This window comes from Oncorhynchus gorbuscha, linkage group LG25 (genome assembly GCF_021184085.1).
Source record: "Oncorhynchus gorbuscha isolate QuinsamMale2020 ecotype Even-year linkage group LG25, OgorEven_v1.0, whole genome shotgun sequence".
Lineage (NCBI taxonomy): Eukaryota > Metazoa > Chordata > Actinopteri > Salmoniformes > Salmonidae > Oncorhynchus > Oncorhynchus gorbuscha.
In genome coordinates this window covers 41,107,812-41,135,689 of record NC_060197.1, presented here as the reverse complement: position 1 = coordinate 41,135,689, position 27,878 = coordinate 41,107,812, and the positions used below count along the sequence as shown (strand labels likewise).

General features: G+C 42.9%; 4 protein-coding genes across 5 annotated transcripts; 3 read left to right on the top strand and 1 right to left on the bottom strand.

The window, feature by feature from the left end:
- Positions 1–1,616: 1,616 nt before the first annotated feature.
- smim20 (small integral membrane protein 20) lies at positions 1,617–2,829 on the bottom strand. Its single transcript, XM_046329064.1, has 3 exons — positions 2,629–2,829; positions 2,047–2,103; positions 1,617–1,824 (listed from the first exon to the last, which is right to left on the bottom strand). Exons 1-3 carry the CDS (start codon positions 2,735–2,737, stop codon positions 1,787–1,789), a joined length of 204 nt encoding a protein of 67 aa, XP_046185020.1. The 5' UTR covers positions 2,738–2,829; the 3' UTR covers positions 1,617–1,786.
- A 109-nt stretch (positions 2,830–2,938) lies between these two features.
- On the top strand, positions 2,939–13,643 carry man2b2 (mannosidase, alpha, class 2B, member 2). Its single transcript, XM_046329063.1, has 18 exons — positions 2,939–3,134; positions 3,347–3,493; positions 3,614–3,719; positions 3,827–3,999; positions 4,295–4,410; positions 4,648–4,825; positions 4,942–5,140; positions 5,406–5,596; positions 5,777–5,945; positions 6,258–6,394; positions 6,680–6,948; positions 7,151–7,342; positions 7,526–7,769; positions 8,017–8,127; positions 8,205–8,394; positions 8,885–9,141; positions 12,948–13,077; positions 13,285–13,643. The coding sequence occupies exons 1-18, from the start codon at positions 3,009–3,011 to the stop codon at positions 13,380–13,382; spliced, it is 3,033 nt and encodes a 1,010-aa protein (XP_046185019.1). The 5' UTR covers positions 2,939–3,008; the 3' UTR covers positions 13,383–13,643.
- A 4,088-nt stretch (positions 13,644–17,731) lies between these two features.
- Positions 17,732–23,499, top strand: LOC124014236. 2 transcript variants are annotated; one of them, XM_046329039.1, is made up of 6 exons: positions 17,732–17,899; positions 18,311–18,670; positions 18,799–18,912; positions 20,891–21,024; positions 21,860–21,937; positions 22,481–23,499. In XM_046329039.1, exons 1-5 carry the CDS (start codon positions 17,842–17,844, stop codon positions 21,920–21,922), a joined length of 729 nt encoding a protein of 242 aa, XP_046184995.1. In that variant the 5' UTR covers positions 17,732–17,841; the 3' UTR covers positions 21,923–21,937; positions 22,481–23,499. The 2 variants fall into 2 exon arrangements, with proteins under 2 accessions (XP_046184995.1, XP_046184994.1); XM_046329038.1 differs by having other exon boundaries at positions 17,734–17,899; positions 21,860–23,499.
- A 2,045-nt stretch (positions 23,500–25,544) lies between these two features.
- LOC124014179 (protein S100-P-like) lies at positions 25,545–26,403 on the top strand. The gene is made up of 2 exons (XM_046328937.1): positions 25,545–25,823; positions 26,046–26,403. The coding sequence occupies exons 1-2, from the start codon at positions 25,686–25,688 to the stop codon at positions 26,184–26,186; spliced, it is 279 nt and encodes a 92-aa protein (XP_046184893.1). The 5' UTR covers positions 25,545–25,685; the 3' UTR covers positions 26,187–26,403.
- The last annotated feature ends 1,475 nt before the right edge of the window (positions 26,404–27,878 follow it).

Sequence of the window (27,878 nt, the reverse complement as noted above, 5' to 3'; positions counted from 1 at the left end):
TGTTCCTTATCCCCTTACACTGTGTATAAGACATTAGTTTTGGAATTGTTAGTTAGATTACTTGTTGGTTATCAGTGCATTGTCGGAACTAGAAGCACAAGCATTTCACTACACTCGCATTAACATCTGCTAACCATGTGTATGTGACAAATAAAATTTGATTTGATTTGATCTCTAGGAGACAGAATGCATCTCCTTATTGAGCGGTATGACGGCTGCGTGGTCCCATGGTGTTTATACTTGAGTACTATTGTTTGTACAGATGAACGTGGAACATTCAGGCATTTGGACATTTCTCCCAAGGATGAACCAGACTTGTGGAGGTCTACAATTTCTTTCTGAAGTCTTGGCTGATTTATTTTGATTTTCCCATGATGTCAAGCAAAGAGGCACTGAGTTTGAAGGTAGGCCTTAAAATACATCCACAGGTACACCTCCAATTGACTGAAATGATGTCAATTAGCCTATCAGAAGCTTCTAAAGCCATGACATAATTTTCTGGAATTTTCCAAGCTGTTTAAAGGCACAGTCAACTTAGTGTATGTAAACTTCTGACCCACAGGAATAGTGATACAGTGAATTATAAGTGAAATAATCTGTCTGTAAACAATTGTTGGAAAAATGACTTGTGTCATGCACAAAGTAGATGGTCCTAACCAACTTACCATAACTAGTTTGTAAACAAGAAATTTGTGGAGTGGTTTATAAATGAGTTTTACTGATGTAAACTTCAGATGTCAACTGTATCTCACTAATCTCATTATGACACAATTTCCAGTCGTGAAGCAAAAGTATCCAATTCCGCAAACTGGGCCTTCTACCAACTACGGAATGGTTGAGTGGGCGAGAGTTTGAAGTGGGCGGAGATTTTGAAAGGTCTGCAGGTGTTCCCAAGTGTAGGTGCATTCCCGTTGTCGTGGATACAGTGCTGGCCTCTAGCAGCACTAGTCTAGAGGAGCTTGGCTCAAGTTTCACTTTATCATTTGCCTTTTAGTTGGTTCTAAAGCATGTGCACCTCTGTCTAAAACATTGTTCATGTGAAGTGGACATCTGTCAATACAAATGTATTGACAAATATAGACTGGGTGATTCTCTGAATGCTGATTGGCTGACAGCCGTGGTATATCAGATTGTATACCACAGGTCTGAAAAAAAAACGCTTAGTACTGCACTAATTACATTGGTAACCAGTTTATAATAGCAACAAGGCACCTCTGGGTTTGTGATATACGGCCAATATACCACGGCTAAGGCTGTTCTTATCCACAACACAACTCTTAGTGCCTGGATACAGCCCTTAGCCGTGGTATATTGGCCATTATTGGCCTAGGGTCTTTATTATTATTATAGGCCGAAGGCCTTATTGCTTAAATATACCCAGAAGAAGAAAAAACGAATTGGTTTTATTTGAAAGCAATAAATCTAGGATATAGGCCTACTGAGCACATTATGTACCAAACTGCCTCTCTGCCACTGTCTGAGCAAATAGTGACCCCTTGTGGTCACAATGCGTATCACATCCAATGCACTACAAGTAGCCTAAAGAAATGAAGTGACCAATTTAATTCCCAAATACATAGGCCCAAACACTTCCAAAAACATAAAGAGAAAACACAGAGGTCTTTAAACTTTATTCATAGGATAAAGTGGTAAGCATCCATCCACCACACCTAAGCATTCACTCACACAAACACAGTCCAATTGGGATTCAGAATCATCTTCAGTGGACAGTCTTCATCAGCATATAGCGTCTTCTTTTCCATACCAGGGACAGTTGTCTCAGGCATCACTTTGGCTTGTAGGGATCAGACCATACTTTGACACCTGAAAATACACCAAATTATAACTGACTTATACACGGTTAGTGAAAATGTAAAGTTTGCTGATAGGACAGGGGATGGAACAATACATTTACATTACATTTACATTTAAGTCATTTAGCAGACGCTCTTATCCAGAGCGACTTACAAATTGGTGCATTCACCAATACACAATGGCAACAACAAAGAAGAACCATTGCATGAGAGAGGTTAGCAGGCTACTTACCCACTGGTTGCACGTCTGCTTGATTGATTCCTGCTCGGTTTGCTCTCTGGACTTGATCTGCAGAGAAGTGAGTGGGGTTTTCATTTGCGTTGCGGGGGACTGGGGTGGGTTTGAACCAGGATCCTTATAGACAAGGCAAGTGCACTATAGCACAGACATTGTCCACTGGTGCAATCAGACCACTGCTTGACAGAACTTGTAGTATGGTCACAATTGTACAGCAGTAAAATAAACTGTCTATACATAAAAACAGAAACCCGTTATACTGAGACCATGTAGCTACGTTATTACATTTACATTTTACATTTAAGTCATTTAGCAGACGCTCTTATCCAGAGCGACATACATATTACATGTGTTTTTAGCACACACGGCTACAGCTACAAACAAATGGCATAGCTAATTTGTCAATGCAATGTTTACGGTCCGACTGGCCAGGGCAAAATTGTGTCCACATGAGGATACTAGCAGCTATACAATAAAAAGTCGCCTAACAAGACTTCCTAGTTAGCATGTCGTTGTGTAACAAGACTCTGTGACATAATCGACTAGTACATTCCTCGAATAACGATAGTTACTTACTGTAGTCAGCTGTGTGCGTGAGTGGATGGAAAAATATAGGGTAAAATGCAGCAGCAACTGCTGTTATAAATCCTCCAAATATTAACGTGATCCTTCTGTTCCTTGACATCTTTGTTGCGCATTCACCTCCAAATGCACAGTATGTGTGTTTCCCTGAATGTTTTCCGGGGTAAAGTTTACCAGTGAACTTTGTTCACAATCACGAAGTTCTGCGTTGTTTAAAATGGTTGGTTTTAATTTGCGGCTTCACATTATTTTTGACCTCTGCGGTACTCCGTACAGCAAGGGGCGGGGCGCCGCCTGATTGTCACATGCTGCAAAACCATAATAAGGACATGGGGTTAGCTTGCTGTTGAAGTACATCTCATGTTTTGACAGAGATGGGGTTTTTAACTTTCCCACTGTTTTTATTTTTCACGGTTATCTGTGCAGAGAGAAATGGACCAATTCAGACGTTTGTTATCCCGCACAGTCACATGGATGTTGGCTGGGTATATACTATTCAGGTTTGTTACTAGCTTACTGAGCTAACGTTTATACAATAGTACAGGAGTTATGTTGGTTTCTTGGACTTTAGAACTAGGGATATTTTTATTTTGGGAGGTTCAGGAATGTCACAATGAAATGTCAGTCCAAATATAGTTACAACTCTACACTGTCAGTGTTGACAGTATACAGCATTGAACGGGGTGTTTTCCTCTCTTTAATCCTCAAACAGGAGAGCATGCATGCCTATGCAGCGAACGTGTACTCCAGTGTGACAGAGGCGCTGACACAGAACAAACAGCGCAAGTTCATCGCAGTGGAGCAGGAGTTCTTTCGGCTGTGGTGGGATTCTGTGGCTACAGACAAGCACAAGAAACAAGTACTATAGAATAATCTTATATACCCCTCCATGTGAATTCAGTGCTGCTCCTGCAGAAGTCTCATCTGTGTATGACTGTCTCGTCACCTATTCCCCTCCTCCCACTGCCCCCCTCCCAAGGTGCGACAGCTGCTGAAGGAGAGTCGACTTGAGTTCATCATCGGGGGGCAGGTGATGCATGATGAAGCTGTAACTGATCTAGATGATGAGATACTGCAGCTGACAGGTGAAGTGGTTTCGTACTTGATGTATAATATTTTTTTCGTTGGTTGGTTTAAATGAGCGTGGACTCAATCGCCCTTTCTGTCTCACTCACACACACACTGTAATTAGAGGGCCATGGGTTCCTGTACGAAACGTTTGGGGTGCGTCCCCGGTTTTCGTGGCACGTGGACCCGTTTGGCGCCTCTGCCACCACCCCTGTCCTCTTTGCCCTGGCTGGGTTCCATGCCCACCTCATCTCACGTATTGACTATGACCTCAAAGATGTCATGCAGAAGAGCAAGGTATGGTAGTCACCTTAGTGTCAGCTACAGCCTACCAGGCAGTTTACCATCTCTGTTGAGTAGTCTTGACCATGATCAGTCACTTATAAGCAGTTAAATGGATTAGAGGCTTGACTTAATAACATATGCCATTTTAGCAGATGTCTTCATCCAAAGCGACTTAGTCATGCATCCATTTTTATGTACGGTTGATCTGAAGAGTTGCTCCTACTATACTGGTGTTGCAACCACCTTGCTCTATCAACCGAGTTACAGTGTATTTGCACTAAGGTATTGTCTTGCTGTTTTGGAACAGAAACTACAGTTTGTTTGGAGAGGCTCCCCCTCCTTGAAAGAGCAGCAGGAGATCTTCACTCACACCATGGACCAGTTCAGCTACTGTACTCCATCTCACCTGCCTTTCTCTAACAGGTCTCCTAAATATCTCCTTTCCCCTCTCACCATTTTCCATGTCATAAATCTCCTAGTATATCCTACTGTCTTAGACTTACCCTTACATGCTGTAATTGAATTAAGACTCCAAATGTTTTTTGTTGTTGAGAATCACCATAAATCTCCATTTGATCAGTTTTGCCTCTCACCATGGGCTCTCAACAGATTACAGGCACATATTTGTCTCGGTGAAACTAATCAGTTGTTCTCTCTCAGCTCTGGTTTCTATTGGAATGGTGTGGCTCTGTTCCCTGACCCCCCTAAAAACGGCATCTACCCCAACATGAGCCTGCCTGTCACCAAAGAGACGCTGCACTCCTATGCCAAGACCATGGTGCAGAACATTCAGCAGAGGGCAGCGTGGTTCAGGACAAACCATGTCCTCTGGCCCTGGGTGAGTCAACAGATATACAGCGATCAGGAAACTGTTTCCAATCATAATTTAATGTTTTCTTTCTAGTTACTTCACCATTGAGCAATGTATGTTTCTCCTGTTATTTCACTCCATAGGGTTGTGACAAGCAGTTCTACAACTCCTCTGTGCAGTTTGCCAACATGGATCCCTTGGTGGAATACATCAACCAGAACAGCAAGGAGTTTGGAGTGACAGTCCAGTACGCCACTCTCAGCGAGTACTTCCAGGCTGTCCACCAATCAAATCTCACCTGGGAGGTGAGGGGAAGTGAGGACTTCCTTCCCTACTCCACTGGTGGGTTTTTCCAGAAATGTGCTTTATCTATTTTAAGTTTCAAATGTGTAAATGGAATATGAATAAAACTTCTAAGAAAATGTGTATATCTATATCTCTCTCTCTCTCTCTCTCTCTCTCACTCAATGGTTCCAGTGACCAAGAGTTGGCACACTAAAAACATGTAGCAGTAAAAACTACTATGAAGCCAAGGGACTACAATGCTTTTTCCATAATTCCAATCTGGTTCTTGTAGTTCTAAAAAGGAACCTTTTTATCTCTCCAGAACCTTTCCAGGCGTGGACTGGGTTCTATGCCTCCCGGAATGTTCTGAAGGGGATAGCCAGGAGAGCTAGTTCCCAGCTGCATGCTGCAGAGACTTTGTTCACCCGGTACCGGGTCAGCTACCCAGATGGACCGGTCCCTAAAGAAGAGGCCCTGCAGAAGCTGAAGGCCCTCCGCTGGGCTGTCTCTGAGGTGCTTGATCAAAATACTCATAGATTGTGCTTCATTGTAAATTAATAATCGCTATCATTGTAACCCAGTGATTAAACATTCTCATATCCCATTTCTGTCACACAAATTTAGAAATAAGACTCACAAAATGAATTCTAAAAACAGTACTTCTCTATTGTTCTCCCTCTGTCTTATCTCCAGGTGCAGCACCATGATGGGATCACAGGGACAGAGTCCCCCAAGGTGTCTGACATGTACATAGAGCACCTGACCCAGGCTATGATGGGAGTAGAGGAACTCCTGGCTGCCCTCTTCCTCCTGCCCCAGACCCTGGGCACCGCTAGCAACCCTGAAGACTCTCATAGCAGGGGTAAATTACTGTACTTCAAAATAATAAGGAATAATTGAAAAATCTATTTATACTTTATTTGACATGAACTCAGACATGTGGATTTGTGAAAGTAGTTGGATGGGCTGCATGTTTTTACTTCTGTTATCCAATCACACACTACAGATCAGTGAATGCACATCAAGGAAGGGGGAGGATATGTTGTGTTGTAACAAGGCCCAAGGTTCAGCTTGGTCCAAGGCATCATTTAATGACTATCTTCATCAACTACATGTTTTAAAAATGTTTTTTTCCATACATTATCAAAAATGTTGATAATGTATGTAATTGCAGGCTCCCATCAGGACCTGGAGCAGCACATCATTGTGTACAACCCCCTGGCATGGAACACCACCGCCATCATCAACGTCACGGTAACCTTGCCCATGGCAACCGTGTTCGACGACCAAGGACAGGCCATACCTGCACAGGTAGTGTGGAAATGGAGTGGATTTATCCAGTTAAACATTTGTACAACAACGAGTCACCATTATATCATGTAAAAGCCATGTGTCAATGGAACTGCAGATATACATCATAACCTTCTAGACAAACTCAGTATTCAGATGACTGATTGTGTTCATTGGGCACTCAGCAAAACAAAAACATATTGCAACGGAAGATGAAAATGTGTGTTTCTTATTGGACAAGTCCAGGTATTCCCTCTGTCTGTTAGTGTCTAATGAACACTGCCCATGTCTCTCTGCTCCCAACAGACCCAGAGTTCAGCTGACTCCAACACGACCTATGACCTGTTAATCGTGGTGAACCTTGGGGGTCTCCAACACAGGAAGTACCTCATCAAGTTCTCAGAGAAGCCGGGTAAAGAGGGGTCCTCGACCCACCATGCCTGGGTTGTGTCGTTCAAGAGACTAAATGTTTCACAGGAGTTGAAGACAGGAAGGAGACTTTTGCCGGTTCTGAATGAGTGTTACAAGATCATGCTGGACCAGGATACTAACCTACTGCATAGCATCACGGACAGGTAGTTATATTCAACATTCTCATTAGGGGCACATTCAACAGGCTAACGTTGTCAAACGTTGCAGATAAAGGTAATTACAAAGGTAATTAATAGAGCTGAAGTGATTTATAGCATGTTTTACTGAACGTTGTGCATTTGCCTTTTGAACGCAGCCCAGGTGTTACGTCAACAATGTCCTCTGACCTTTCTGTGACCCTGACAGGAATGAGAAGAGAACGGTGAGAATGAGTCAGGATTTCTGGGAGTACCAGGTCAATGGGAATGTCAGCGCAGGGCCCATCTCCGACAACTACATCTTCAGTGCCAACGGCTCGGCAGTGAGGGCGTACAAGGCCGTCAAGATGGAGATTGTCCCTGGGAAGATCGTCACGGAGATCAGACAGTACTTCTACAGGTGGGAATGTGAACAGCTTTCTGTCAGTCTTTGGTTTCCACGCACCCTCCTTCCGAAGCTACTACCTCTTTTTATATTCCATCTATCACCTCTTTCACACACTCACTCGTACCACACTACATCTTAGTAAGGTTGCAGGTCTAATATCGGGTGGCTCATATTAATAATTGGTTGTGTCCGCAGAGAGGAAGCAGATGAGGACTACGCCTACTCTGTCACCACCAGAATACCACAGAGTTTCCCCAGCGGCAGGCTGTGTTACAGGATGGAGCAGAGCTACTCGCTGGGCCCCCTGGTGGTCAACACCGAGGCTGTCCTCAGGATCAAGACCAGCCTGAAGAACAACAGGACTCTGTTCACCGATGACAACGGGTACCAGATGATGAAGAGACCTTCCAGGATGTTCGTCAATGATACTGTTGCCAGAGTGAGTGGGTTGTATTTAAGGACGGTTTGGTGTAGAGGGTTAAATGTACACTGTACTTCTACAGTACCTTGCCAGCCAGAGGAAGATGGGCCACACTTTATGAGCCTGGTTCCTTGAGGTTTCTTCCTACTCGGGGCGTTTGGGTGTTTGGTGTCATCAGCTTTCCTTCTTAGTGGTTCAGGCCTGGGTTACTGTTCAGGACTTTGTGACAGTTGCTTGTGTTTCTTCCTGTGTCTGTGTACTGCAGAACTACTACCCCATGGTTCGAATGGCCTACATTGAAGATGACTCTAGCAGACTGGTCCTCCTCAGTGAGAGAGCTCATGGTGCATCCAGCCAGAGTGAGGGAGAGCTTGAGGTGAGTGTGTTTTATGTATGCGATGCATACACACACACACACACACACACAACCTCAACCCCTTGTATCTGTCCTAGGTGATGCTCCACCGACGTCTGTGGAACAACCAGGAGTGGACTCTGGGTTATAACCTGACCCTGAACGACAGCTCGGTGGTGAGGCCTGTCCTATGGATGACACTGGGCTCCCTGGCTGCTACCTCTCTCTACCAGAGGGAGGCGCTAGAACTGCAGCACCGACCTGTGGTCATGCCCATCGACAGGCCACGTGAGTCCACTCTTTATAGCTCCCCTGTTGAACTACTCTATCGAGGCTCGCAGGTTGACCTTTATTGTCACGAATCTTGACCTGGAGGCAGAACTTAGGGATTTTCCTCTAGATGGTATAGTTGCAAAGTGAAAATTGGCTATATTGTAAACATTCATGACAACAATGTGCATTTTGGTCTTAATTTAAGATTAGGGTTGGTAGTATGATTGGGGTTAAGGCTAGGTTGAGTTTAAAATGTGATTTTGTGGCTGTGCCAGTTAGTGACTACTATGCAGAGCTGCCTTCAGGACAAGATTCATGACAGGAACTACCAACTTGTTTAAAGCACGCACAGCTACTTTCCACTAAACTTTTCCCTGGAAATCCATAACATGGAATCCATTCTAAAAACAAATACACAATTGAAATGTTTCCAAATGGAGTCGACCATGTTTTTGAGCACAATGTATGATCTCATACCCACAATGCCATTCACTGCCCCCTTTAGAGAAGGCCTGGAGGAAGGAGCCTCGGCCCGGATCTCCGATTCCCCCCGTGATCCTGCCTGACAACCTCCACCTGCTGACTCTTAGTGTCCCGGGTTGGTTCTACAATTCCAACCACACCCTGCACCTCCGCAACATGGAGACCGGTACCCCTGGATCCACACAGCCGGACTACGATCGGGTCCTACTGAGGATCATGCATCTGTATGAGAAGGGGGAAGACCCGGTTCTGTCTCAGCCGTCTACCATTAACATGAAGGTAACCGGAAACACAGCTTGATGAGATCAATATGAAGAGGAGACTTCATTAACAGAGATATACGGTTGTGTATTAAATGCTAAATTAAGTGAACAAATAGATGTGATATTAACAGTTGGTCTCTCCTTGGGCTGTGGCGGTTACGAAATTTAGTCAGCCGGTGATTGTCAAGCAAATAACTGTCAGTGTCACGGTACTTGACCGTTACTGAACATAAACACATTGATCATCTCCTGGCTTCCACACACAGCCTACAAGCCACTGATGCAGACCTTTGGAACATCTACAATTTCAAAAGTTTAATCCATCCATGTAATATAGTCTACACCTTCACAATAAATCCATTATTTTAGATGGGTCTAAAGAAACATGATATTAAGAAAATATAGTCTTATTTCAGAAGACTAGAGTAACATTCTCTGAGTTGTCCTGATGTGGCTATACCATATGGCTGTGGGCTACACTAGTTCATTTCGCAGACAAGATTTGCTTAGAATTCAGTGGCATTATTTTATATTATAGTTTGAAGAATACAATTGAACAAAGCTGAATAAAATATATTTCCTCAACAATTTGAGGGAGTGAGCACATGCAGAGTTGAGCAGTTAACAAAGAAATGGGTACTCCTACAGCACCAGTCAAACGTTTGGACACCTACTCATTCAAGGGTTTTCTTTATTTTTACTATTTTCTACATTGTAGAATAATAGTGAAGATATCCAGACTATCAAATAACAGATCATGGAATCATGTAGTAAACAAAAAGTATGAGATTCTTCAAAGTAGCCACCCTTTGCGTTGACAACAGCTCTGGACACTCTTGGCATTCTCTCAACCAGCTTCACCTGGAATGCTTTTCCAACAGACTTGAAGGAGTTCCCACATATGCTGAACACTTGTCTGCATTTCCTTCACTCTGCGGTCCAACTCATCCCAAACCATCTCAATTGGGTTGAAGTCGGGTGAATGTGGAGGCCAGGTCATCTGATGCAGCACTCCATCACTCTCCTTGGTCAAATAGCCGTTACACAGCCTGGAGGTGTGTTGGGTCATTGTCCTGTTGAAAAACAAATCATAGTCCCACTAGGTGCTAGATGGGATGGCATATTGCTGCAGAATGCTGTGGTAGCCATACTTGTTAAATGTGCCTGGAATTCTACATAAATCAGTGTCACCAGCAAAGCACCATTACACCTCCATGCTTCACGGTGGGAACCACACATGCTGAGATAATCACTTGCTCTTCATCTCAAAAGACATGGCGGATGGAACCAAAAAATCGAAAATTTAGACTCATAAGACCAAAGGACCGATTTCCACCAGTCTAATGTCCATTGCTCGTGTTTCTTGGCCCAAGCAAGTCTCTTCTTATTTGTGTCCTTTGACCATGAAGGCCTGATTCACGCAGTCTCCAGTTGATGTCTGTTACTTGAACTCTCTGAAGCATTTATTTGGGCTGCAATTTCTGAGGTGCAGTTAACTCTAATGAACATATCATCTACAGCAGAGGTAACTCTGGGTCTTTCCTGTGGTGGTCCTCATGAGCCAGTTTCATCGTAGCGGCTGATGGTTTTTGGCCTGCACTTGAAGAAACGTTCAAAGTTCTTAATTTTCGGGATTGACTGACCTTCATGTCTTAAAGTAATGATGGACTGTTTTCTCTTTGCTCATTTGCGTCGTTCTTGCCATAATATGGACTTGGACTTTTACCAAATAGGGCTCTGTTTTGTATACCACCCCTACCTTGTCACAACACAACTGATCGGCTCAAACACATTAAGAAGGAAAAATTCCACAAATGGTCTTTTAACAAGGCACACCTGTTAATAGAAATGCATTCCAGGTGACTACTTCATGAAGCTGGTTGAGAGAAGGCCAAGAGTTTAAAGCTGTCAAGGCAAAGGGTGGCTACTATGACGAATTAATTTTGATTTGCTTCACACTTTAAAAAAAATCTAAAATGGGTTACTACATGATTCCATATGTGTTAATTCATAGTTATTCTACAAAGTAGAAAATAGTACAAATATAGAAATACCCTAGAATGAATAGGTGTCCACTTTTTACTGCTACTGTATATGCTTAAATTAGTTATTTATACAACTTTAGGTGTGATGCAAATGTTGCTCTATTCGTTTTTAAATATATATTGTAATTGTGCACAATGTGACTATAATGACTTGAAAAAAGTTGCTTGAAAGGCATGAGCTCTGCTTTGTTTTGCTCAGGCTGTACACCCTTCATTTAGTCTCTCAGTCACAATTTGACAAGCACTTGATAATGCTTCAAATGTCACGGCCCCATCCCCTTTGTGGCTGTAATGCCCCCTAAGAACCTGCCTTTTGCAGCCATTGTGCGCTTGGCCGGGAATGCTGCCTTGTGTCCTTCTCCCCGAGGGCTGCCTTGTGTCCTTCTCCCCGAGGGCTGCCTTGTGTCCTTCTCCCCGAGGGCTGCCTTGTGTCCTTCTCCCCGAGGGCTGCCTTGTGTCCTTCTCCCCGAGGGCTGCCTTGTGTCCTTCTCCCCGAGGGCTGCCTTGTGTCCTTCTCCCCGAGGGCTGCCTTGTGTCCTTCTCCCCGAGGGCTGCCTTGTGTCCTTCTCCCCGAGGGCTGCCTTGTGTCCTTCTCCCCGAGGGCTGCCTTGTGTCCTTCTCCCCGAGGGCTGCCTTGTGTCCTTCTCCCCGAGGGCTGCCTTGTGTCCTTCTCCCCGAGGGCTGCCTTGTGTCCTTCTCCCCGAGGGCTGCCTTGTGTCCTAAGCACATCTCACTCACATGGCTCTCCATGTGATCGGGTGTTTCTCACTGTAAAGAAAACAAATCAATGGCAACAGCACTAGCCTACACTGCTTTCGGAAACTATTCAGACCCCTGGACTTTTTCCACATTTTGTTACGTTACAGTCGTGTTCTAAAATGGATTACATTGTTGTTCCTCAATCTCCACACCATAATGACAACGCAATAACAGGTTTTTAGAATTTCTTTGGCAATTTATAATAAAAAAAAAAATGTAATCTGGGCTATATTCCTGTTGTGTAGATAAACAATGTGCTTCATATTAGTACAGTTGAGATAAATATAGTAGACTTAGCCTATAGAAAGCTGATGGGGGTCATCCTCTTTTTGATAGAGGCCATCACTCTGTTTTTCTCGTGTGATTGCATAGCCTGTAGAAATGTTACGCAACATGGCCTCTCATGAAGTGTTTTGATTAGATGTTCGATGACATTTCCATTGATGTCAGAGTGATTAGAGAGGCAATGGAGTGCTGGGTACCAGGTAGCTAGGAAGTGTGATAGACTACCATAAACAGCATCAGAGCTTGGAGATGCCTAATTACCGTGACTAAACGGTCACGTTTGTTTATCATGTGCATAGTCACTAACTATACATTCATGTACATACTACCTCAATTGGGCCAACCAGTGTTCCCACGCATTGGCTGACCGGGCTATCTGCAATGTGTCCCACCAACCCCTCTTTTACACAACTGCTACTTTGTCATCAAATATGCATAGTCACTTTAACTATATCTACCGAAGTACAAACTACCTCAATCAGCTTGACTAACCGGTGCCTGTATATAGCCTCTCCTGTCTGCTAACTGTTTTATTTCTTTACTTATTGTTCACCTAATACCTTTTTTTAATACTATTTCACTGAAAGGTCTACACCTGTTGTATTCGGCGCACGTGACAAACTTTTTGATTTGACATGGAATTTGACTGCCGGTAATACGGTCACCGCAACATCCCAGGTCACTACTCCATTTACACTATTTGTTTTGAAAATCCATTTCCTGTGTAAAACAGGAAGTGCTGCAGGGCATGGGGGAAGTGAGGGCGTTGGAGGAGCGCTCTCTAACAGGAACCTGGGATATCTCCGACCTCCAGCGGTGGAAGTGGAAGGCTTCAGAAGACCCAGGGAGGGGTGAGAGTGTTGGTAAGCTTCAGTTCAGCAGAGTGAAATATTACATCTGGATACATACCTTTTTGTTAAACGATGAGAAGTTACTGTATCAGTGAACCTTTGAGATTCAGTTGGAGTAGGCTGAAGTCTTTGATGTCAACAACCTGTGAAATCTCAAGGAAAAAAGTGTTTACAATTGTTTTTTTGTCTACGTCCTAGTATTTGTTTTGTCTGTTTCAGGGGTCAAGAGGTCAAGTGTTGGTGTGAGAGGAGAGTTCAACGTGACCATATCACCCAAAGAAATCAGGACCTTCTTTGTTTACTTCAAGCTCAAGTAGAACGTTCCTGTTACCCTTCAGTCTTCTGTGAAGATGGATGACTAATCTGAAGAGAGGCCTTCTGACATGTAGAACATGGGATTAAACATTCTGTCATGTACTTTCTCTAATGTAACACGGGACATTGTATGACCAGGATGTGGATTATCTTGAAGTGCCGGTCTACTTCTGTATTAAATAGAGTACAATCTAAAATAGGGAGTCGCTCCATTTTTGTGTCTATTTCTTTATTTTCCTCAGTTGAAGTGCTTCTGTTTTTAAGGCCTTCGAGAGGGAAAGGTCATTGTTGACACCTCAAGCATCTGAAACCCTCATAACCTAACCCAGTAGTTATCTCACTGTTCATCTGTATGGCGTTAGTGAGACATGTTCTTCCTGTTTGCAAGTGAGTGCAGCGCTGACAGTCCACAGTAGACCACACGGCCACTTCCTGTTATTGGCCTTAAAGAAGTACTTTCCATAGGATGACATCAGTCTATAAATCAAATTTTATTGGTCACATGCAGATGTTAATGTGAGTGTTTGTGAAATGCTTGTGCTTCTAGTTCCGACCATGCAGTAATATCTAATTACCTTACACACACGTAAACCTGTAGCTTCACTTGAATTGGCCCTTTCCATTGGCTCTGAAATGCAACATTCAATTCGAGAGCACCCAGTGATCAATCTGAACGTTTTGTTGTGGAATTACACCTCTAAAGATGTGAATAAATATATATATATTTTAACTTGGCAAGTCAGTAAAGGACATTCTTATTTACAATGATGGCCGAACATTTGGTTAACTGTGTATTTCATGGGCAGAACCAGATTTTTACTTTGTCATCCAGGAAGAGCTTCGTGAACGAACAATGCCTTTTCCAGCATGATGGAGCACCTTGCCATAAGGCAAAAGTGATAACTAAGTGGCTTGGGGAACAAATCATTATGGGTGCATGGCCAGGAAACTCCCCAGACCTTAATCCCATTGAACTTGTAGTCAATCCTCAAGAGGCGGGTGGACAAGCAAAACTCCACAAATTCTGACAACTCCAAGCATTGATTATGCAAGAATGGGCTGCCATCAGTCAGGATGTGGCCCAGAAGTTAATTGACAGCATGCCAGGGTGGATTGCAGAGGTCCTGAAAAAGAGTCAACAATGCAAATATTGACTCATTGCATCAACTTCATGTAATTGTCGAAAGCCTTTGACACTTATGAAATGCTTGTAATCATACTTCAGTATTCCATAGTAACATCTGACAACAATATCTAAAGACACTGAGGCAGCAGACTTTGTAGAAAATAATATTTGTGTCATTCTCAAAACTTTTGTCCATGACTGTAGGTGAAGCCTCTGAAGGTTGACGTGAGGGATACCCTGGATACACAACGGGCCCTAGTTATGATTCCTGTAATACAGATTGTGTGACTGTCACTTTTCTACAGTATTTTATTTCCAAGCTTACTGTAATTTCTAGGTCAATATTCCCTATACTTACGCAAGGGGAGATGGGTAGTGGAGTCCACAGCAGTGCTGGCCGTACAACGGGGAGAGAGAAATGACAAGCTGTGGTTGGCTGGGAAAGTGTGAAATAAATACACAGAGGGAGAGTCGGAAAGGTGATGGTAGAAGTGAGAGAACAGATCATCCCATCAGTCATCTGACATGAGGTACTTTTATAACTTGTGTTGCTGCCTGCTCCGTTCGTCTGTTTTCTCTCATCCAGCAGTAAGTGCAGACCGTTCGTATTGGGTTCATCAAAACCTAACATATACATTAAGAATATTTTGAAAATAACTGGTTTAGTCCTTGTGTAAGATGTAGAACTCTTAAAACCTGGTTGGGTGTTTGTTAGAAAATGGTGTTGTGATTCTTATTGATTATACCGACTCAATAAAAAATCAATTTTAGACAAAAAATAAAACCTTGTTTATACCATGGTAAGAATAAGTGAATAATGATTGAGATGCGGGTGTGTTATAACAAGCTGTGCCTAATGTGAATACATTACATTGTACCCTTGTCATTTGATGTTTCACTAATATGTTGTTTTCTCTCCACAGAGATAAGAGGCACGTTGGTGGTGATCCAGTCTCCTCATAATGTAACAGTAACAGAGGGGGACACTGTTCAGATCCAGTGCTGCTGGAATCAAAATGTGTCAAGAGGGACAGTTAATTGGCATAAAAAAGGACACCCCGATATAAAATATAAGAGTGTTCTGGTCACCTACAGTCAGTGTTATGACAGGGCATCTCAAATGGATGAAGGTAGCCTGTACCTGCTCAAATTGGACCATCTCAAACCTCACTAGAAATGACTCAGGTACCTACATCTGTAAAGTTTCTTTAGAGATCCCATCTCTGATTGAATCCGTGGGGGACGGGACACATAACAGTTACTGCCAGAGAGCATAAAAGCCAAGGTGAATAGTCTGATTTGGTCTATATCTTTGTCAAACATAATGTGTACGTACCACTGATGTACAGTAGCTCTGGATTGCTAATGCGTAAGGTTTTGACTTATAAACTATTACACATTCACCTTACAACAATATCCAGTTCTCAATTCTCCTGAATACCAATATTCCATGTATAGTCTGTCAGGATTTGTATAATAACTTGTGTTTATTCACACCATGAATGTGCTTCCAGTGGTTATTGAGAAGTCGGAGGATATAGCAGTCTTGTCACTCCCTGGCCATAGAGAGGCTTTTATTCTCTATTTTGGTTCGGCCACGGTGTGACCAGGGTGGGCATTCTAGTTTCTTTATTTCTATGTTTTCTATTTCTTTGTTTTTGGCCTAGTGTGGTTCCCAATCAGAGGCAGCTGTCTATCGTTGTCTCTGATTGGGAATCATACTTAGGTAGCCTTTTTCCCACCTGTGTTTTGTGGGTAGTTGTTTTCTGTATAGTTTATTTGCTTTACAGAACTGTTCGGTTTTTCTATTTGTTATTTTGTTTGAGTAATAAAGAATCATGAACACTTACCACGCTGCGTTTTGGTCCAGGCCTTCCGACGAGAGACGTAACAAGTCTCCTACACCTTGAGATGTCTCCCAGTCATACTGGTGACCATATTCTGTTACATATTCATATTCTCTCTCCACTGGCTTCCAGTTGAAGCTCGCATCCGCTACAAGACCATGGTGCTTGCCTACGGAGCTGTGAGGGGAACGGCACCTCAGTACCTCCAGGCTCTGATCAGGCCCTACACCCAAATAAGGGCACTGCGTTCATCCACCTCTGGCCTGCTCGCCTCCCTACCACTGAGGAAGTACAGTTCCCGCTCAGCCCAGTCAAAACTGTTCGCTGCTCTGGCTCCCCAATGGTGGAACAAACTCCCTCACGACACCAGGACAGCGGAGTCAATCACCACCTTCCGGAGACACCTGAAACCCCACCTCTTTAAGGAATACCTAGGATAGGCTAAAGTAATCCTTGTCACCCCCCCCTTAAAATATGTAGATGCACTATTGTAAAGTGGCTGTTCCACTGGATGTCATAAGGTGAATGCACCAATTTGTAAGTTGCTCTGGATAAGAGCGTCTGCTAAATGACTTAAATGTAAATGTAAATGTTACTATAGCTACCAGTGGAAGAAAAGTCCATGTAAGTCTGTCAATAATTGTAATTCATAATGTTAGGATCCACAAAAGTATTATCTACTGAGCAACAATATAAACACAACATGCACCAATTTCAACAATATTAATGATTTTATTGAGTTCCAGTTCATATTAGGAACTCAGTTAATTGAAATAAATGAATTGGGTCTCCCGAGTGGCACAGCGGTCTAAGGCACTGCATCTCAGTGCTGGAGGCGTCACTGCAGACCCTGGTTCAATTCCAGGCTGTATCACAACCGGCCGTGATTGGGAGTCCCATAGGGCGGCGCACCATTGGCCCCGCGTCGTTAGGGTTTGGCCATTATTGTAAATAAGAATTTGTTCTTAACTGACTTGCCTTGTTAAATAAAGATTAAATAAAATTAGGCCGTAATCTATGAATTTCACATGACTGGGCAGGTGCACAGCCATGGGTGGGCCTGTGAAGAAGCCGGATGTGGAGGTCCTGGTTGGCGTGGTAACACGTGGTCTGCAGTTATGAGGCCGGTGGAACGTACTGCCAAATTCTATAAAACAACTTTTGACTAGATCTTTAATCAACAAATACAGCTGGTTCAGAACTGCAGATACTTGAAATCAACTGGTATAGAGCAGACAGCAGGACCAAAAGATGACATTACTGGGTCATAGGTTCAGCATGAAGAAAGAACACATTACGCACATAAAGAAGAGAGAGAAGGATGGAGAGAAGCGACTCTGTGGTTAACATTTCAGTGCGTCATCAGAGGAAGTCCACAGCGAGTGTGTGTCAGTTGTGATTCTCATGCCCTGGGTGTGAGTGTAGAGGGGGAGGCCACAGCACCTGAAGGCTGAGTGACTGGCCTCATTCTGATATCCTTCCAGAAAGATGAAGCATCTGTTGGTCTGGCTGCTCCTCTCCTCCCTCTGTTCCCTCTCTTCTTGGGGTAGGTTACAAAATATTTGTTACACATTTATTTGGACCATCATTATCTTAGATTAAACCAACACCATCTTGGCTCATCGGGCAAAGACATCACAATGTTTTTAAAGGAACGGTCATTTACATTCTACTGGTCTGGACATTACCTTATAGTTTCTCTTAACTTGTTTTCATTCATTTCACTGTAGTCAATACATTTATTTTGGTATCATTAACATCAACAGCAATGCTCTTATCCAGAATTAATAAAGCTACATTTTATACCCCATTTCATACCATGTTTTATATGGTAATAATTATTCAGATTTGGCAATGGTACCACCCTAATTTGAATACATTACATCCGCTTCATGCATATCATACTATTTAGCCTTGTCATTTGATGTTTCACTAATATGTTGTTTTCTCTCCACAGAGATAAGAGGCACGTTGGTGGTGATCCAGTCTCCTCATAATGTAACAGTAACAGAGGGGGACACTGTTCAGATCCAGTGCTGCTGGAATCAAAATGTGTCAAGAGGGACAGTTAATTGGCATAAAAAAGGACACCCCGATATAAAATATAAGAGTGTCCTGGTCACCTACAGTCAGTGTCATGACAGGGCATCTCAGCACACTGTAGCCTGTAACTGCTCAAATTGGACCATCTCAAACCTCACTAGAAATGACTCGGGTACCTACATCTGTAAGGTTTCTTTAGAGATCCCATCTCTGATTGAATCCGTGGGGAACGGGACACGGATAACAGTTACGTCCCAAAACACAACAAACAATGGCGAGTATTGATTAGAGACAGTTAACATTTCTTTGGGGAAAGTTATACATTAAGAACAAGTTAAACTGGTTATAGATCCAATCTTATTGCTATAGTTTACTAATAACTCCACTCTTTCTGCACAGCAGATTCCTCAGAAGAAAAACTGCTCCAGCAGCTGCTTGTCATGATTCCACTTGCTGTCCTGCCACTGTTCCTCCTGCCTCTCATCTGCCTGTACAGGGCATGGAAAAGACACCAAGGTCAGAGGGCATTGTGATATTATGTTTATTTTACATCTTTACATCAGTGTTTGACTGGAGCTGAGTACCGACACCTCACATTGGCTACTGCTTGAGCTCCTATTCTTCTAGTAGAATATTATTAAGGTTTTGTGGAGCTACTGCATCAATATATCTAACAGTGCCGACACCTCACATGGTCTACTGCTTGAGCTCCTATTCCTCTTATTAAGGTTTTGTGGAGCTACTGCATCTAAATATAAAACAGTACCAGCCCCCAACATGAGAAACGGCATCTGTTTCAGCCCAAGTCAAACACTGCTATAGGATACTACACTCGTGTGCTTATAAAAGAGTTGGTAGCTTTTGTCAAACAATGTTTACATATGTGTACATTCATAGAGTAGATCAGAACCTTACAATCCGACGATGTACATTTTTTCTTTTTTCTTGTCTTTCAAGCCGTTTCAGTCTAACCTTGCAACAGTCCCTAGTCTTTCAAGCCGTTTCAGTCTAACCTTGCAACAGTCCCTAGTCTTGTCTTTCAAGCCGTTTCAGTCTAACCTTGCAACAGTCCCTAGTCTTTCAAGCCGTTTCAGTCTAACCTTGCAACAGTCCCTAGTCTTGTCTTTCAAGCCGTTTCAGTCTAACCTTGCAACAGTCCCTAGTCTTGTCTTTCAAGCCGTTTCAGTCTAACCTTGCAACAGTCCCTAGTCTTGTCTTTCAAGCCGTTTCAGTCTAACCTTGCAACAGTCCCTAGTCTTGTCTTTCAAGCCGTTTCAGTCTAACCTTGCAACAGTCCCTAGTCTTGTCTTTCACCGTTTCAGTCTAACCTTGCAACAGTCCCTAGTCTTGTCTTTCAAGCCGTTTCAGTCTAACCTTGCAACAGTCCCTAGTCTTGTCTTTCAAGCCGTTTCAGTCTAACCTTGCAACAGTCCCTAGTCTTGTCTTTCAAGCCGTTTCAGTCTAACCTTGCAACAGTCCCTAGTCTTGTCTTTCAAGCCGTTTCAGTCTAACCTTGCAACAGTCCCTAGTCTTGTCTTTCAAGCCGTTTCAACCTAACCTTGCAACAGTCCCTAGTCTTGTCTTTCAAGCCGTTTCAACCTAACCTTGCAACAGTCCCTAGTCTTGTCTTTCAAGTCGTTTCAGCCTAACCTTGCAACAGTCCCTGGTCTTGTCTTTCAAGCCGTTTCAGTCTAACCTTGCAACAGTCCCTAGTCTTGTCTTTCAAGCCGTTTCAGTCTAACCTTGCAACAGTCCCTAGTCTTGTCTTTCAAGCCGTTTCAGCCTAACCTTGCAACAGTCCCTAGTTTTGTCTTTCAAGCCCATTTCGCAACAAATCAGAGTTCCAGTATATATTCAATGCTGTATCACCTTGTTACCGTGACAGTGAGTTGACGCATCCTGTTATTTGGTTGTTTTTCTGTGTACGCCCTTGATATCTACAAACACGTGAAAAAGTATAAACCCTTTCTGATTTTCTAAATTTTTGCATATTTTCAATATTGAATGTTATCAGATCTTCAACCAAAACCTAAAATTAGATAAAGGTAACCTAAGTTTACAAAAAAAACTCAATTTTACAACATCCAATTCCCCTGTTTGAAAAAGTAGTTGCCCCTTTATACTCAATAACTGGTTGTTCTACATTGAAGCGTGGGCCAAAAAGCCTCCACAGAGACGTGAGAGACTGATCAACCACTACAGGAAGAGTTTGGTTGGAGTCATTACAACTGAAGATGGTACAAGCTGTTTTTGTGTGTGAGGGGGCAATTACTTTTTCACACAAAGGCATTGGGTGTTGCACAACTTTGTGTTAATGGAATACATGAAATAAGCATGTTCTGTTTTCTTTGTTCACTCAGGTTCCCTTCATCTAATGTTCTGTCTTCTTAGAAGATCAGATAACATTCAGCATCAAAAATATGTCAAAGTTGAGAAAATTAGAAAAAGAGGCAAATATTTTGTTCACAACACTGTATGTGTATGGGGTATACAGGTGGTGCCCCAGACAGAACAGTCAGGGTGATCCACGAGGCTCCCAACCATGAGGACGAGGAGTTGAAGATGGAGGAGCTGGAAGAGGCGGCCAACCAGAGCTCTTCCTCCTCCTCCAGAGGATCCACCCAATGGGTGAGTCTCATAATCAGTACATATCATACCACCTACCGTCCCACACCGTACTCACAGGCTAATCACATCATACCACCTACAGCCAAGATATACCATCCCACACCCTACTCACAGGCTAATCACATCATACCACCTACAGCCAAGATACACCATCCCACACCCTACTCACAGGCTAATCACATCATACCACCTACCGCCACGATACACCATCCCACACCCTACTCACAGGCTAATCACATCATACCACCTACCGCCACGATACACCGCCCCACACCCTACTCACAGGCTAATCACATCATACCACCTACCGCCACGATACACCGCCCCACACCCTACTCACAGGCTAATCACATCATACCACCTACCGCCACGATACACCGCCCCACACCCTACTCACAGGCTAATCACATCATACCACCTACAGCCAAGATACACCATCCCACACCCTACTCACAGGCTAATCACATCATACCACCTACAGCCAAGATACACCATCCCACACCCTACTCACAGGCTAATCACATCATACCACCTACAGCCAAGATACACCATCCCACACCCTACTGACAGGCTAATTTTCCTATCCTGATTTAGTGGAGTAAGTTCTATAGGCATGGTGATCTCACTTAAGATATCAAAACGTTTCTGAAGTCTGTGTTATTCTATATGCATTGCTGACTTTCTCTCTCTTTCTCTCTTTCTCGCTCTCTCGCTCTCTCGCTCTCTCGCTCTCTCGCTCTCTCGCTCTCTCTCTCTCTCTTTCTCTCTCTTTCTCTCTCTTTCTCTCTCTTTCTCTCTCTCTTTCTCTCTCTTTCTCTCTCTCTTTCTCTCTCAGTGTCAAGTCCAGGTGTATGAATCACTTGATTACTTGGCTTTACCAACCCAAGACAAAGGTTAAGGACCGGCTGTGAATGTATGTTTCTATTGCGTTTCATGTGTCAGTCATTTCTGTAGGTATTTTACAGTATGTATGTACAGTGTATTTTTTATGTGTGTGGTTTTTTTTTTTTAAATTTGATTGCAGTAGGTAATTACTGCTATTGTTTCTTCTTTAAACCATTTTTACTGTGTGGAATGTACTTTATTCTCCAGTGAGGAAGTGAAAGGGAAACTCATGTAAATTTAGGTTGTGCAATGAGGTACTTTTACAAAGATCTGTGAATAGTTACTCTTTATTTGACTCTGGTTTGTATCTTAGACCTATGCAAAAGCCAGTGTTCACATGAAAAGTGTGCATGTGAATGTGTCCATGTGCCTGACAAGAGACAATAATAATGACTGCAAATGGAAAATACAGTAGAATTGAAAAATGCCCAACGATTGAGCATCAGACAAAAATCATCCAGTCCAGGGATGCAGCCTTAAGATTCTCAGTTTAACTGGTGTTATATTACCAGTGGAAATGATGGTATCTGGGGGCTTTCTCATAGGCTCTCTCTCGTATGCTCTCTCATAGGTCAGTGACAGGAAATGGAAACAGAGCAGACGGTGACAGTATATGCTTATATCTCAGGTAGTAACCATGGCCCCTCGTCTGCTGTCGACTACAGGATGAACAGAAATGAGAAACAGAACAGTTTTACAATAGATGTGATTGCATTACAAATTGACACACACTCATACACATTGTGAAATTGTTTGAGTAACAGGTCATGTACATTTCAGCTATTTAGAGCTGTTTAGCTGACACTCTTATCAGTTGCTCACAGCTAACAAATGATACGCTCACAATAGTTGTCAACGCTTAACACATTATATATATTCATGTATTATCCTACAACTTGCCCCAATGAGTCACTAGGTCCTGCAGTTACAAAGTAAGCAGACACACACCTACTCACATCTTATAAAAACAAACAACCGTTTGTAACCATGGCTGCACACCTACCAAGACAGAATTGTTAGGCACAGTAACACATTCTCACTGCTTATGCCGTATGGCAAGATCCTTGTTTTCCTATTTACACGTTTACTTGTAATCATCAGAGATTCATCTGATATATGAAGTTGTGTTTTGATATTGAACAAACGTGTTTAATTCAGTGGATTGATTACTGTAAAAGATGTAGAAGACTGGAAATGTTTGGATTTTGCGATGCACGCAGACACACAGGTTGTCTTTTGAAGAAAGCGTCACTATATAGGGATCATAAATGTTTACTAGAAAAGAGAGCAGCATTTCCAGGAAACAGTGCTGCAGATGTGACCAGATTCACACACAGAACAGAGATACACAAAGATTTTCAGAACTTAACCAAGATAGACCACAGCTTGTCGTTTCAAATGGGAACAAATGAGTCAGAGTGTGCAGAACAAAGAAGGAGGTGGGCAGAGCCAAGCACATATCCTATTGGCGCGTTCTAGTATTATCTGCATATTTCCGTTACGGAACGCCTACTCTGTGAAGTGTGCAATAACTCAATTCGCCTTTGCATTTTTCTTTTACTTTGAAAAGAGTAAAGTCTATAAAACGTTGTCCACTTTGTTCTTTAACAGATTCTAGTTTTGGGAACAGAAAACTGTATAAAAATCAACTGTTTAATCGATGAGAAAATGTGCAGAATGTCGGCCAAAAATCCACCTCATTCCATCTTTTCCCACTGCCCGCAGGTGGGCTTCCTCTCACAACCATATTTGGTCATGAGTGGAAACACCAACCGGGTGCTTCACATTTATACATCCAGTGAAATATCTGTCTCATTGTTCTGTCTGTGGGGATACCCTCTTCTAGCCTGGCTCCAGATATGTTGGCTAAACAGCACAAACAGAACTGGGACCCGCTAACACTACATCTAAGACTAGGGAAACTACGCTAAACAAAAATATAAACACAACATGCAACACTTTTAAAGATTTTACTGAGTTACAATTCATATAAGAAAATCAGTCAATTGATATTAATTAAATAGGCCCTAATCTATGGATTTCACATGACTGGGAATACAGATATACATCTGTTGGTCACAGATACCTTTAAAAAAAAGGTAGGGGCGTGGAACAGTAAACCAGTCAGTATCTGTTGTGACCACCATTTGCCTCATGCAGTGTGACACATCTTCTTCACGTGGAGTTGATCAGGCTGTTGATTGTGGCCTGTGGAATGTTGTTCCACTTCTCTTCAATGGCTGTGCAAAGTTGCTGGATATTGGCAGAAACTGGAACACGCTGTCGTACATGTCAATACAGAGCATCCCAAACATGCTCAATGGGTGACATGTCTGGTGAGTATGCAGGCCATGGAAGAACTGGGACATTTTCAGCTTCCAGAAATTGTGTACAGATCCTTGTGACATGGGGCCGTGCATTATCATACTGAAACATGAGGTAATGGCTGCGGATGAATGACACGACAATGGGCCTCAGGATCTCGACACGGTATCTCTGTGCATTCAAATTGCCATCGATAAAATTGCCATCGATAAAATGCAATTAATTGAAAAATGCCTGCCCATACCATAGCCCCACTACCACCATGGGGCACTCTGTTCACAACATTGACATCAATAAACCGCTCGTCGTCCACGCGATGCCATACATGTGGTCTGCGGTTGTGAGGTCGGTTGGACGTACTGCCAAATTCTCTAAAACGACATTGGAGGCGGCTTATGGTAGAGAAATTAACATTCAATTCTCTGGCAACAGCTCTGGTGGACATTCCTGCAGTCAGCATGCCAATTGCACACTCCCTCAAAACTTGAAACAACTGTTGCATTGTGTTGTGTGACAAAATGGAACATGTTAGAGTGGCCTTTCATTGTCCCCAGCACAAGGTGCACCTGTGTAATGAGCATGCTGTTTAATCAGCTTCTTGATATGCTACACCTGTCAGGTGGATGGATTATCTTGGCAAAGGAGAACTTCTCACTAACAAGGATGTAAACATATTTGTGCACAAAATTTGAGGGAAATAATACTTTTTGTGCGTATGGATTTCTGGGATCTTCTGGGATCTTTTATTTCAGCTCATGAAACATGGGACCAACACTATACATGTTGCATTTATGTTTTTTGTTCGGTATATAATCTATATTCTCTCGTACACTGCAACAATAGTCCCGCATTTTGCCTGGTCTGGTCATGTGGTATTGATCAAAGAACATGATGTGATCTTATCTCACCTCTAGTTACAGAATATTCGTGCTCCTACAGAAACACTCTAATCCGAGTGTAACCATTTAATGCAGCCAACCAAAACTCATCAGGCCCGTGTCCAAAAAGCCACTCCAAAGTAAGTTAGCTCTGAAGGAAAAGAGTCACAACGCACAAGGATCCAAACACCTCCCTAACAACACTTGAACTATTCTTGAATCAAATCCAATTTTCACAAAGTGGCACGACAGCATTCTATGGAGCCAGACATTGAGGTAAAGTTTGCAATAGGCGTTTTGATGTTAAGATAATGTTGACACAACAGTAAACTCCCCCAAATCAAACACTATCGGTCACTGCCACCTCCCAAAAGCACTGAGCCAACAGTCGGTCACTGCCACCTCCCAAAAGTAAGTTCCCCTGATTCAAACATCAGTCAACATTAATACATGAGCAGAATATAAAGCAGACTTCAATTCCACCCGGTCTGTACCTTCACCTCTCCTCCTGTCCGGTCGCCGAAACCTTGCCTTGGAGTTGTTGTCCCAACTTAATCATCACCAGTAGCAGTCATGTCCCAACTGGAGACAGCGATGGCCATCCTCCTGAAGACCTTTGACAAGTACTCTGGAGCCGAAGGCAACAAGGGCACGCTGAGCAAGGCTGAGCTCAAAACCATGATGGAAAAGGAGCTTCCTTCTCTCCTGAAGGTACTGTACACTGCGCTGCTGGCCAACGCCACACTGCAGAAAAAATGTATTAGATTCAAAAACTCTTTATTGTCCCATCCAAAGGGCAAGCTGTTTTCAGATTTACTGATTCAACGTGAAGTCAATTCTAGTTTATACATCACGCTATTTGTGTAAATAACAGTCGTTGAGATGAATCCTGTTTTTTGTGGGACCTCCTCGTTCTCCTCCGTCTCTCTGCAGGCTTCTAAGAACCCTGGGGACTGTGACAAGCTGATGAAGGCTTTGGACCATAATGGAGACTCTGAGGTGGACTTCAATGAGTTCGTAGTCCTGGTCGCTGCTCTCACCTGCGCCTGCCACGACCGCTGCCCCAAGAAATGAGCTCCTCATGCAGAATTGTGTGGTCGAGTCACGCCCTGCTGCAAGGTGCCTATCCGCTGGACCAGAGTTCCCCCAATCTCCCTGTTTCTGTTTATAATCAGTTAATCATTTTCTTACTAAATGCATCTTTATCCATTTGTGTTGTCTTGTCTTCCAATTGTGGCTGTAAATGTAAATAAATCTCGTGCCTGTGAGGTGGGAGCATTTTAAACAGTGACTATCGAGTAGGCCTGTATTTACTCACTTTTACAAAAATACATTTATTTTGTCCTTTCAGTCTTTTTTATTTTGTGCACCACTTAAAGAACAAGTCGACATATAAACTCAGACACTTTATACACGGTCGGCTGTTAAGTAGGGAAAACTACAAAGGAAAGGCAGGAGTTTTGGCATACAAGCCGCGGGTGACCACCGGTGAATGGCAGGCAGCAAAGGTCATTTTGGCCTCTGGTGCAACAGGTATGTTTAAAACTGAATTAAATTACTGGCACTCTGCTCACCCCATGAGATGAGAGACATTATAGAGACCAATATTTCTGCAGAACGACAAATCTTTCACATGAATTGAACGTGCAGCCAGAGGCTTCACACTGAATTGACCTTTTCAACCATATTAAAGAGAATATAAGAACACAGGTGTTTAGTTGAAAACTAGCCGTTCAGATCCAGTGCCTATTTTTAGCGTGTGTAGGTCTTAACATGCACGTTAAAACCTCGAAACAAACCACGCAGGAAGTGAACTTTAATCCAACCACAACGGTATCTTATCTCCTACACAGCACGGGAACCAATATTACACCTCAGAGAGATTTCCTTGCACATTTCCTTTATAAATGTAAATGTGAAAAGCTGCATATATGTGATGTAACAAACGTGTACTTTACATTGTTGTACACTATTTTGTTGAAGCTGTAACTATAAATATAGACATTGAGGATACTGTATATACAAGACTGGCATGTCCTGTTTTACATACCCCCTTATCGTAGACAATCAGTGATGTAAAGTACTTAAGTACTTAAAAAAATACTTTAAAGTACTACATAAGTAATTTTTGGGGGGTATCTGTACTTTACTTGACTATTTATATTTTTGACAACTTTTACTTTTACTTCACTCTACATTCTTAATGAAAATAATGCACTTTTTACTCCATACAATTTCCCTGACACCCAAAAGTACTCGTTACATTTTGGCAGGAAAATGGTCCAATTCACACACTTCATCCCAACTGCCTCTGATCTGGCAGACTCACTAAACAGAGAACATCCCTGGTCATCCCTACTGCCTCTGATCTGGCAGACTCACTAAACAGAGAACATCCCTGGTCATCCCTACTGCCTCTGATCTGGTGGACTCACTAAACAGAGAACATCCCTGGTCATCCCTATTCACACACTTCATCCCAACTGCCTCTGATCTGGCAGACTCACTAAACAGAGAACATCCCTGGTCATCCCTACTGCCTCTGATCTGGCAGACTCACTAAACAGAGAACATCCCTGGTCATCCCTACTGCCTCTGATCTGGCAGACTCACTAAACAGAGAACATCCCTGGTCATCCCTACTGCCTCTGATCTGGCAGACTCACTAAACACACATGCTTCGTTGTAAATTCTGTCTGAGTGCTGGAGTGTTGCCCCTGGCTATCCATCAGAAAAATAATAATAATAATTGTGTCATCTGGTTTG

What these genes read in the sequence shown, in the direction of transcription:
- man2b2 (XM_046329063.1), top strand. Translation starts at nt 3,009, where the DNA reads ATGGGGTTTTTAACTTTCCCACTGTTTTTATTTTTCACGGTTATCTGT. An exon ending in ATCAGACAGTACTTCTACAG is followed by an intron (nt 7,343 to 7,525) that starts GTGGGAATGTGA and finishes TTGTGTCCGCAG; the next exon opens with AGAGGAAGCAGATGAGGACT. An exon ending in AGAGTGAGGGAGAGCTTGAG is followed by an intron (nt 8,128 to 8,204) that starts GTGAGTGTGTTT and finishes TATCTGTCCTAG; the next exon opens with GTGATGCTCCACCGACGTCT.
- LOC124014236 (XM_046329039.1), top strand. Translation starts at nt 17,842, where the DNA reads ATGAAGCATCTGTTGGTCTGGCTGCTCCTCTCCTCCCTCTGTTCCCTC. An exon ending in CTGTTCCCTCTCTTCTTGGG is followed by an intron (nt 17,900 to 18,310) that starts GTAGGTTACAAA and finishes TTCTCTCCACAG; the next exon opens with AGATAAGAGGCACGTTGGTG. An exon ending in CCAGAGGATCCACCCAATGG is followed by an intron (nt 21,025 to 21,859) that starts GTGAGTCTCATA and finishes TTTCTCTCTCAG; the next exon opens with TGTCAAGTCCAGGTGTATGA.
- smim20 (XM_046329064.1), bottom strand. Translation starts at nt 2,737, where the DNA reads ATGTCAAGGAACAGAAGGATCACGTTAATATTTGGAGGATTTATAACA. An exon ending in CACGCACACAGCTGACTACA is followed by an intron (nt 2,104 to 2,628) that starts GTAAGTAACTAT and finishes ACTTCTCTGCAG; the next exon opens with ATCAAGTCCAGAGAGCAAAC. An exon ending in AGCAGACGTGCAACCAGTGG is followed by an intron (nt 1,825 to 2,046) that starts GTAAGTAGCCTG and finishes GTGTATTTTCAG; the next exon opens with GTGTCAAAGTATGGTCTGAT.
- LOC124014179 (XM_046328937.1), top strand. Translation starts at nt 25,686, where the DNA reads ATGTCCCAACTGGAGACAGCGATGGCCATCCTCCTGAAGACCTTTGAC. An exon ending in AGCTTCCTTCTCTCCTGAAG is followed by an intron (nt 25,824 to 26,045) that starts GTACTGTACACT and finishes GTCTCTCTGCAG; the next exon opens with GCTTCTAAGAACCCTGGGGA.